Below are 11,431 nucleotides of genomic sequence, written 5' to 3' on the forward strand. Positions count from 1 at the left end.
CGGTATCAAGGATTTGATGAAGTCAGACTTTCAGAGGGTCAATAAATCAGTTTGGGAGGTGCAGTCCAACACTTCATAAGGTAGAGACAGGAAAGGAGGGAGAGAGATACAGGTATAATAAGGCTTTGTGGAAAATAATGGACACCAGTACAGCTTTGCTTTTATAGCAAGCGTTCAACCTGAATCTAGAACTACTCTACCCCAAATCTCTCTTGAGTATCCGAAACTTGGCTCTAAAAAGTTCATAGTTTATTCTTTGGCAGAGCACAGCGACTTCAGTCAGACACAATTCAGTTCCAATTGGAAACCGCTGAAACCAAAAAAAAGCTGACCAAAGCTGATGTGCAACACCTGCATCTCGTTGATGTACACTGTGGTTACCATGCTGGAGGTTCTCAGCCCTTGGACAGTCATTGGGGCAGTATGATAAGTATGATAAGACTCTTTAACATTGCACAAGGAACAATAAACAATGTTAGATCCAGTTATTGTTACAGTTTGTGTTTCAGTTTACTCCAGGAGAATCTGCACCGGTTGTGGTCCTGCTTAAGACATATACGGCTCTGGCCTCGCTCAGAAAGCACAATGTGTTTTGCAAAGATTCTCATTTCTCTTCCTTCCTTCAAGCTGCCATCAAATTACCGGATCCAGATTGTATAATCACGCTGCCCTGGGTTTCTCCATTTAAATTATTCTTAACTGTTTTGTGTTGCAGCAAACAACAAATGAAGAGCTCATTTTGCAGATCAATCAGAAAATTTATTTTTTCATCTGCATTCGAAGCTAAATTTATCTAAATGACTTATGGGTTTAATTATGGGTTAAACTAAAAAAAAAGTGTACATATTCACAAAAGTTTAGATCTGAAAGTTCACTATAAATATGTCACTTTAAAAAGCAAATGTTCTCTTCATATGTTTCTACTATGCTATGCTACTGACTCAGCCACAGAAGTTTGTAACCACTCCATGAGAAACAGTGTAGTAGTCTGGCACCTTGGGACTTACGGGTCCTGTATGAGAGTCCCACATGTTGAAGCAAGACCAAAAATTAAGCTGGAAATGGAAATGGAAATGGAACAGCATGCTTGGCCAATGGAAAATAAAATAACCCTTTTATCAGTGCAAAAAGCGCTGTTAATGTGGCTGTGGAAAAGGGTCTTTACATTTCTATACATATGACTTGGTATTCTTAACAGAATTAAATACACGATAATTTATGTGCTTCACTGTGTAGATGATTAAGTAATTTCTTTGCTTTTACATCTGATTATGCAGCTAATGCCTCCTGTGAACCGTACCAATAAACAATCTTATAACTTCATTTAACACTGTGAGAGATGGGCATGATAGTCACACTGTGAGATATCAAATATAATGCATGTCAGATTGTGCGATGAATGCTTAATGAAATGTAGCATTAAAAGAAGCAGGGGAAAAAAACTATACTACAACTATACTAATCACTATACTGTAACTATGCATCATCAAATGATCCATCTGTGCCGGTCTGACATGTGGGATCACAGAAGCGGACAGATTTAAAGGTTTTGGTCATTAATTGCTGACACTAAGACTATTGTTGCAAGCTATTGGCAGAGCACTAAATTGGCCTGCTATGACCAACATGGAGCTAAAAATATAACATTTGTCCCGGGCTATGTGGCTAAAATGAAAAGGGTGTATGCCCTGGGGAGGAGGAATATGCTCCACCAATTTCATGCTGATTCTCCCAATAGATCATGTGGTGCAGCGTGTACAAAGCTGTCCTTTTGACTCCAGGGTGGTGATACAAGGAAAAAAATCAGTCAGAAAATCCTGATGTATCCTCTGGGGACCATGAATCCAAAGCTTTTTGTTTTTGAGACACCATGACATGGAACACAATGTTGGTCACAGGGAAATTTAACCTGGCAGAGGTGTTAAAAGACAGTGGGTCAACAAAAAGGTTTATCCTCTGGGGGACCGTGGATATCTAAGTGCTGGATTGGATTGTGCGCACTTAAAAATCTTAAGGGCCATTTTGAGATCCCGCCACTTGTGGAGCAAAAACTGTGTCTGTGGGAGCCTTTAGTTTTTATACTGTATTATTATTATTCATCATCCCCCACCTAGACCTGTATGCCAAAAGGAGGGAAAGGCTGTGATGTGGACAAAATACTGCAACAGGTTAATCTGTGAGTAAATCTGCCTTTAAGAGGGTCATTTTTAAGGCCTGACAGTAATGAAAGATGGGGACTTGCACTGTGGAAGAATAATAAATCAACCCTGTCTAGTGGGGACCGAACATACCATTGACCATTCGTTAAGTTAGGTCATAGGGTTGAAATATTATCCCCGCAAAATAGTGCAGTGACATTTATTTCCTCTTTCAAAAGTGGGACTACAGTATTAAAAAAGTATTTCTAAATCAAATAAATTCTACCAGGCAGAGACTTTTGGGGATTTAAGTGCAATTTCTGTGGAGGCTTAGTCTATGGCCACAGACTTAGATTTGAATTTCTCCATGTGAGCTAGAAGCAATGGAAGCCATGGCAGAGCAGGGAAGGAGGATGACAGTAGAGTTTAGGTTACAGAGAAATGGGGTGGGAGGAAGACATAGGGTAGAGAGGGAGAGAGGGGGAGAGACAGAAAGAGTCTGGAGTTCATTCGAGGCAAGCTGTCGTCAGGCTCGGCGTCAGCCATCACATGGGCTGAATGCTAAACGCCGAGCTCTGAATCCTGACCTATTTTCATGGAACTGACACAGAAATCCAGCGTGAGAGGCCGACTTACACTGCTAACCCCTGTCTGCCTCCTGGACAGCCCTCAGCCGGCAATCACACACACACACACACACACACACACACACACACACACACACACACACACACACACACTGTTCAATCTGTGCATACGCTAATGTAATTCATTTTATCTTTGATTTAAAGCAGTTTAACAATGTGTGATTAATAATCTCTCAAATTACTGGATTGGAAGTTATTTCTACTCCACTTCATCTTTAACGGCTTTTATTGTAATTTGTCCAAATATGCCACAGGGTTGATGAATATTCATTAGTGAAAATAGCCTTTCCTGACCCTTCTTTGTACTGACAATAGACAGCAGGCGTGTTGTTTTTTTTCCCTGCTCCTAGGCTCTACTTGACATCGTTAGCAGACGCCTTCACAACTGCTGTAACATAGTGTTACAAAGACAACCAGGAAATAACACCTAACGCCAGATACAAACACAAAGAAGGATTCTATTTTTTAAACAATTGACTTGATTTTCATCTATCTTTTATCAGCTATGAGCAAAGTGGAATTTACATATGCCTTTAGTGAAAATTGATCTAATGGAACGTCCCTGATCTGAAGCACTAAGAAATTTGGACACAGTTACTCTTGTTGTCTTTGGCAAACAAGCAAGCAAGGGAGAAAAACAATATGTGTAAGTGTATGAAAGACGTAATCAGATTACGGATGGATTCAGTAAAAAGGGGGATTACAAGAACGATTACATTTCTCAAATAAACAACACCAATCTCCTCTCCAGTGAAGCTTGTTACGCTGCCATTTACTGCTGTTTCACCAGACCAATAGTGTCAGATCACAGCTTTAACAAGTTCCCATACACAACTTTGACAAAGGGCCAACAGCACAGATGTAGACGAGCTTGAAATCAGCATTTGTTTCCCCTTTCTTAGCTTCTGATTGGCAGACAGGCAAGTTTGTCTATCAAAAGCTAACTAACATATGAATCAACGGTTTGTATTGTATTCATAATTGGACTTTTATTTTGTAACTTTCCCGCTGCGCCTACTTTCACGCAGCGACTGGTTACAAGTGATGAAGTGTGAGAATTACATAGGGACAAATTTCTCTCTCAAGCTCTCTGTTTTCCAGCTCTATGTCCAAGCTCCACTGAGAAAAAAGAAACTGAAAGCACGCTCTGATATCTCCATTTATAATCATATACATTACAAAAACAGCACGGGAGACACTGAATTCCTGTTAACCCCTTTGCCCTTCTCAAGTGCCCCGTTTGCATGATTAATCGCATTGAGATTGCAAACACAAAGCTAACACACACACACACACACCCTCCCCTCTCTACAAAGAAAGTCTTTTCACTCCACCTTGTAGCGTGAGCGTACAGCGACCTTTATTGTCAGGAGGGGGGGTGGGGTGGGGAGTGTGTGTGTGTGTGTGTGTGTGTGTGGGGGGGGGGGGGGCATTGTGAGCCACCTGCCCATTACACCCGACCCGCAAGAAGCCCCACTCCCACAGGTGAAGAGAGGCAGGTGATGATATCATATGTCACTGAGGTAGCACCTGGCTGACACTAACACTGCTTAGCTGATGATGTAAGATAGTAATGACAAGGACTGTGAGAGGAGTGGGAGTTGGACGTTCCAAATTGGGGAAAAATTAAAAAAACGGAGGACACCTTGACCTGGCTTTCATATAACTACAAATATATACATGAAACTATATTTTGGCTAGTACTGCTCCTGAATATGAGATTCTCCACCACCTTACCTCACCTCACACAAAGCCACACTACTACATTCAGCATGAAGCAAAGCCCTAATCACTGCTCACAGCGTTACAGGGGCATTTCTTCAGTTGGTTCGTTCGTAAACCTTGTATGTGTCTGCAGCTGAGGGGTGGAAAGGTTAGTATCAAGGCCCCAGGTTTCCCACCAGCTACACTCCTCTAACGAGCTCAGATGAGCTGGAAACAAAAGCCTCCAATGTCGTTCTGTAGGCAGTAAATCTGTCCAACAAAAAATGCTTGGTCATAAGACAACCCAGTGAAAAAGAGGTGTGCACCTGTCATTGCGGGATTGATTTAGAGTACTTCATCACGCCTTTTAGTTCCACCCAGATACTTGTCTTTGACTGACAGAGAGTGGATACCAGGCTACAGGATAATTATTAGTAATGCAGGGTGGATACAACAAACTGCATTCATATTCCATGAAATCCCTCCTCACCGTGACCAAAATATATAGAAGATAAGATAAGATTTTCTATGGCGTGTAGAAGCTGCATCCATACACTGCAAAATCTCGTGGACATGTGGGATAGCAACCATAAGCCCATGAATTCCTTGAATTTTTCGCAATTGAAATGCGACTCCAGTGTTTGAACGTAACATAAGTCTGTAACTACATGTCAAGCCTCAGCTGTTCTATTGTGTCACTTTCACCGAGTGCAAATTTGATCAGGTTTTGTGGTGAAACAGGGTTCAGAACTCCCTGATCCAGTGCATCGGATCCAGTGTAGCACTGAGGGCTTCATTCTCCGGCAGCATTAATCACAGAGCTGCTGTCCTCCAACTGATTACTTCCCATCAATCTTAGTTTGCTGAGGCCTCCAACAGGAGAAAGCCCTCATGAAGATCTGATTAAAAATGTAAGTGACTCATAATAGGAGCACATGCGTGGCCTCTGAGTCAATTCTCTGAGCTCACAGAGAGCTCGTCAGAAGCTCGGAGGAGGATTTATCTGCTCATCTCCCAAATGTCTGTTCACCTGCTTACCGCATAGATACTGGCCTGAAATCAGCGAGAGAACCTGCTGCACAGAGGTGAGGTCTGAAAGAGGACCAGTGGGAAGAGAGGTGTGTGTGCGTGCGTGTGTGTGTGTGTGTCATTTGCAGCTGCAGACAGGAGAGGGGGAGTGACTTTGAGAGTGTCTGAGAGGCACATCCTGCCTGCAATTAAGGTGGAATCAGAGAGAGATCTGCACTGCCTTGATAATGAGCCTCATCTGAATTATTAACTAGAGCTGTACCCCCCGGACCTGGACTCCCATCAGGCCACAACAACAAGAGCGCATGCACGTTCACACACATACACACAGACACATACACACACAGTCTTCTGCTTCGTACAAACTTCTTTTGTCAAACATATTTCGGCGTGTACGTGAAATCCAAAAGTAATAATCAGTTTTGCAGTAAAATAAGGGCGACAAATCAGTTGAAGTGGTAGTCATAAGGCATTAGAGGGTATCAAAACTTCCAAATAAAACAATGCAGAATGATTAATGAAAATTGGTGCACAGAATAATGAATATAATATGCAAAAAGTTAGGGGATTGAATAATTTATGGAGCAACTATGTCATTAATCACATGATGCCACATTCAGTGCAGTTTGCAGATGTTTTATTACATTAGAACAGACGTTTATTTCTTTTTTCAGTGGGATTATAATGAGATTTTCGCACTGAAATTATGTATTGATTGCTATAATTACAGATACTAAAAAGAAACTGTTCACCATTCTGTCCAATCCGTGAATAGTAAGTTATCCTAAGTTATTTTATAGTGCCGATTCGAGGCATTCGGAGTTTCTGCTTTGTACATTGAAGAACTAACACAGCAGCAAAGCATGTGACTGTTCCCTGAGCCACAGTCTGCCAGGGAAGACAGAAGACAGAATGTTTTTGACTAGCAGTGTACTCATTGTCCGGACTGGCTGAGGCAGACACCAGAACACTTTGTCGCCCAGAGGTCTGGGAGACAACACGGAGTGGATGTGCATGGGGGCCGACATTTTACAACACACCACCAGGCACGATTCCCGAGATCTGCCTGGCTGACGGACTGACTGAACAGTGTGGGTCTGGATTTGGTTTTCTCTCTGGAATTTCCATCTGTAGAGTGGTTCTCAACATTTAATACCAGCTGATTTCTTCCAAACGATTGAAGTGTGAGGGCTGAGGGTGAGAATACTGTGTTCTATTCCAACCACTGTGACTCATTAAAGCAGAGAACACCCGCCTCCACCGCCGGTGCATCCCTTGTTTACATCACAGATCTTCTCAAAACTGAGGTGTTCTCTCTGAATTCTCTCACGAATCAAAAACCTTTTGTATCTTTCCGTCAACGGCTTCACTCTGAACGAAATCTGTCCGTCTCAGCGTGGCCTCCTTTTCATTCAAGCCCTCAACGACTGGTCCCAACTGTTTCCCCCGTCATTCACTAAAGTGATCAGACGAGGTTTTACCATAGCCTCTAAGATTCAACAAGCAACCCCCATCCTCTTCCAAATTCCTCTTCCTATTCCCCACCCCCTGTTAACCCTGTGCCAAGCCCGCCAACTCCGGAGCTGCCTCTCCTTCTGCTGCGCCTTTGTGATAATAACAATAACCGTGTAGAGGTGCATAGGGCTTTCTGTTGAGCCAGAGCCAGGCTGCCTGGCACAAGGAAATCTCTAAGCCTGTTCCACCATCTCCAACCAATTCCCCTCTGTCTCGGCTGGCACTGGAGCATCACAGGCATTAAGGCTGCTATCAATGTGTTCAGCAGCAGGGGCCACCGCCACCACTCACGCTCTCCATCTATCTTTTTCTCTTTCCGCCTCTCTCCCTCTCCCACTCAATTCCAAATTCAATTCAAAAGGGTTTTATTGGCAGGACAAATAATACCTTGTTCTTCAAAATGTCTCCGTGCCTCCTCCTTTCTATCGGTCCCGTCTCTCTGTCTGCACTGTGCAAGTCATTTCCTTCTGTCTCTTGCAAGTGGGATCTCGGCAGAACAAGGTGATGACCATCAGCGTGGGCGGTAATAGTTTATGTCAAGTGCATTGTGATGCATTACAAGCAGATTAAGATAACGTTATAGGAGGTAAAGGTTTCTCCTTAATAATCAGTAATACAGATGAGGGGGACACATCCTTAAGTCATTTTTTGTTTCTTAAAACTGACATAAATCCTTTGATTTCATTAAAATGTTTATCTGTTGAATAATTGATCATCATCCCAATACACATAAAGAAAAAAGAAATTTCATAATTTGTCGGATGAACGCCACAAAGAAATTCTAAATGTGATGAAATCATCATAAATAACAGCTAACTCATGTCAGTTGAAGGCAATAGGAGGAATGAAAGCTTACCTGTATGTATAAAGATTGTTGTGTGTGTGTTTGTGGTTGTTTTGCCTCACAAACACTGAGAGCAGTCACCATCCCACAACTATTCCACGATAACACACACGTTTAAAAATGACTGTCAGCACAATACATGATAATTACCTGCATTGTTTTACTGTTCATCCATTCATCCAGTCTTATACACTAATCACACACCCACACTGTGTCTTTAATGTGCTGCTGATGCTCTGTACTGCCTTCAGGTAGACCCGGTGAGTTTCTACCTGCTCAGTATATGAATTCATGTACAGCACAGCTACAGTTACATTCCCACGCAGAGCCACTTGTGAACGGAACAAAACAGAGTGTGTCAGCATACACCGCAGCCTCTCCCCCCCCCCTCCCCCCCCCCCAACACACACACACACACATACATACCGCTCCCCCCCCAGTGACCACCTACAGAAATGAACTCACTTATACGACCAAACACAGCCTCCCACCTCAGATGCAATAACAAACATGGCCAAAACACTTGACCGCAATTACTGAACCACAGACGGAGGAATCCATACATAGTCATCACACTAACCCCATCGCTGGATGCTTAAGCACAAGTGTGTGTGTGTGTGTGTGTGTGTGTGTGTGTGTGTGTGTGTGTGTGTGTGTGTGTGGCCACGATGACACAATCAAAGAAATCCATATTACCACTAGAGACTCACTCAAGTGTGTGTGAATGTGTGAAAGAAATCCATACATATCCTCCACTGTAACCTTACTGCTTGACACTCAAACAAGTAATTGACACCTAAAATCTCTGTGTGCAGTGAGTGTTTGTGTGTGTGTTAACATTAACAAGGCTATCAACTCTGATGGCGACAAAAGAGCCTGATGGCTGAATTGAGCCGCAGCTCTTGGACAGGATTACACAACAGCTCTATAGACAGCTTTTAATAGCAATTCTATGACTGGGTCTTTATGTCCCTCCCCCTTGTCCAACTCCATCCATATAATACCGCCTGTTCATTTTTAAGCAGAAACATTCAAGAATGTGTGAGCGTTCATTTTGTGTGTGTGTGTGTGTGTGTTTGCAAGTGATTATGTACCTCCGTGCTTAAAATCTGATTAAAATCTCAGCCAACTGTTACAGTGCAACATGTGCATAGATGCGTGTGTCTCTTTAGTTTTTTTTATGTTATTATGATTGAATCAAGTTGTTTTTGCCTTAACTTGGAGCCTCTGCACCAATCGGTTTGCTGCCAAACCAGCCAATCAAAATCTCTGTGCGAAGCTGGAATCAGGCTGTGGCAAAAGGCATCAAGCTGGGCATCCCTGGGTCGCACAAACAAGGTCCTGGGAATTAAGCCATCCTTTAAATCCTATATAACCCCCCCACCCACCACACACAAACACACACACACACACAAACACACTTTAAAGACTGAACTTGGTTGTTGTTGGTCTGTGTGCGATTAATCTGTGTTGTGATACCAAAGGGAATGTCGGGAAGCAGAAACAGACAAAGTGAAACTGAGAGGAAGACTGACGCTTGGTACAAATGAAAGGACTGATGATGTGAGAAGAGTGAAGAAGAGAGTTCAGATTTTTTGATCACCCAAAAATGTCTTATTCCCCCAACAACCTACACTCCATCTTTTTATCTTCATTTTTATCAAGAAGTCAATTCAATTTATGAAATTTGCCTTATTCCAGGAGGTCGACTCTTCTTGCTGAAGCCCCGTATCCAAACTCTTAAAAAGCCCATTAAAGCAGAAGAGCAGCAGAGGAGACTTCCACACATGTTTCCCTCCCATTCTACAGTATATCACTTTGGGAAATATATGAAAATGTTATTCACTTGAGTTTATAATATAATTTAAAATACATCCTCTATTTCAAATCTCGTTTATTTATCCTCTTATATGTGGAGATCAGAAAATAGCACAAAGCATCTATTTATTTTGAATAATACAGTTGTTTATTTATAAGTAATAAGGTTGATCGGGTGAATATTTTGCTTTAAAAATGTCTGAAGTTTCAAAAAAAGTGACATAAAGCAAAACTTTAAAAAGGCAGATATATTTGTCAGAGAGGACGTTACAGGGAAACAAAAGACTCATATCCTCCAAACAGAATGGCTGATACATTTAAGAAGATTACAGCAACCAATCTATTAGATTAACCTCATATTCATTTGAATTTAAAGGGATAATCTGTGGTTTCATCTGTTTGCTGTGACACCCCGTGTCATCATCTCTTGTTATTGTCGTTGTTAAAAGCCTCTCGCCTTGTGCCATGCATCGCCTCAGCCTGTGCGTAACTCAATGTGCGCGTAAAGGAGAGCGAGGGGGGCGGGGTGAGCTCCAAACCGGCTCGCACGCAGCACCCAACAAGGCATGGGTGACGCTCCAGACGAGGGGGGGGGGGGTTACAAACCGGACTGGAGGAACACTGTGCCTCAATGTGACCGACTAAATCAGAGACATATAGGCTTGAAATCGGACACTTTATGAATGCGTCACCGCGCGTAATACGTGTCCATCCGAGAGGAACTGTAATGGGGGTGTGAGGGGGGGGGGTGTAGTTTGAGTCGTGTTGTAGGCTGTATGAGTGCAATCCCTAAACACTCTGAACCCAGTGAACCCTGCGAGCGTACTCACCGCCCATTTCCACACAATGTAGTGTGGAGTAACATGGGGACACGCCAACAACATAAATTGCTAAAACCAAGGGTCAATTATGTGGCTTTAGCTGTAAAGAACAAGAGTTATGCAGCAGACAGCGCCTCGGGTTATATATAGAGAAGCTTTGCCACAAACATCTTCACCATGTGGTATGAAAGAAATACTTTCATATGCTCCTTACCTTCCATCCCGCTGAACTATTGCTGTCGCCTTTATCCTTGAAATACGGAACAAAGCGAACCATCCAGTCATAAATCTGGGACAGGGTAAGTCTCTTCTCCGGGACGCTCTCGATGGCGCGGGTGATGAGGTCTGCGTATGACAGGTTCCCCCACGCGTTCCGCCGGGAGGACTTGGCTTTGCGCAGCTGACCGGCCACGTCGAGCGCAGCCCCGGACATGCAGGCAGGAGCGGCGGCCACGACCGGGGCCGGAGCGCCGGCCGGGTGCTTTATCTCCGCCGGAGCGCCGCCTTTTCTCTCGGCCCGGCATGCGGGCGCGTTGTACGGCTCCACTTTGACCGATGCCAGGGCCAGACCCCGGCTCGCCTCCTCTACCCCGGGGAAATCCTCCGGACACGGCAGCGGCCAGGTGCACGACCGCGGCCGGCTGTGAGGCTCAAATTCCGAATCGATATCAACCTGATGCGCATCCATGCCGCTGTTCTCCATCATCATCAGCATGGTTGATCTCCCCCTGAATAGATGCCAAAAAGCGGGCAAGGTCACTATAGCGACGAGCCTGTCAATTCTGAGTTTAAAATGAGCCAAAAAAAAACTGTGCTCTTACAAAGAAAAAACAATAAGAATAAAACGCTATTGTTTCACACTGACAGATGATCAACCAATATCAAAAAGCTGACAGCGGTGTGGGGATATGATCA

The 11,431-nt window shown here is 43.5% G+C and overlaps 1 protein-coding gene across 1 annotated transcript in view; it reads right to left on the reverse strand.

Annotated features, from left to right (window-relative positions):
- Positions 1 to 11,231, reverse strand: part of foxo6b (forkhead box O6 b) — a 33,341-nt gene extending 22,110 nt beyond the window's left edge. Inside the window, exon 1 of the mRNA XM_076157231.1 lies at positions 10,731 to 11,231. Within this exon, the coding sequence (XP_076013346.1) occupies positions 10,731 to 11,231 (501 nt within the window). The remainder of the gene's footprint in view (positions 1 to 10,730) is intronic.
- Positions 11,232 to 11,431: the final 200 nt, after the last annotated feature.

Source organism: Genypterus blacodes, unplaced genomic scaffold, assembly GCF_046128005.1.
Source record: "Genypterus blacodes isolate CSIRO-AG114 ecotype Tasmania unplaced genomic scaffold, CSIRO-AGI_Gbla_v1 ptg000072l_1, whole genome shotgun sequence".
NCBI classification, from domain to species: domain Eukaryota; kingdom Metazoa; phylum Chordata; class Actinopteri; order Ophidiiformes; family Ophidiidae; genus Genypterus; species Genypterus blacodes.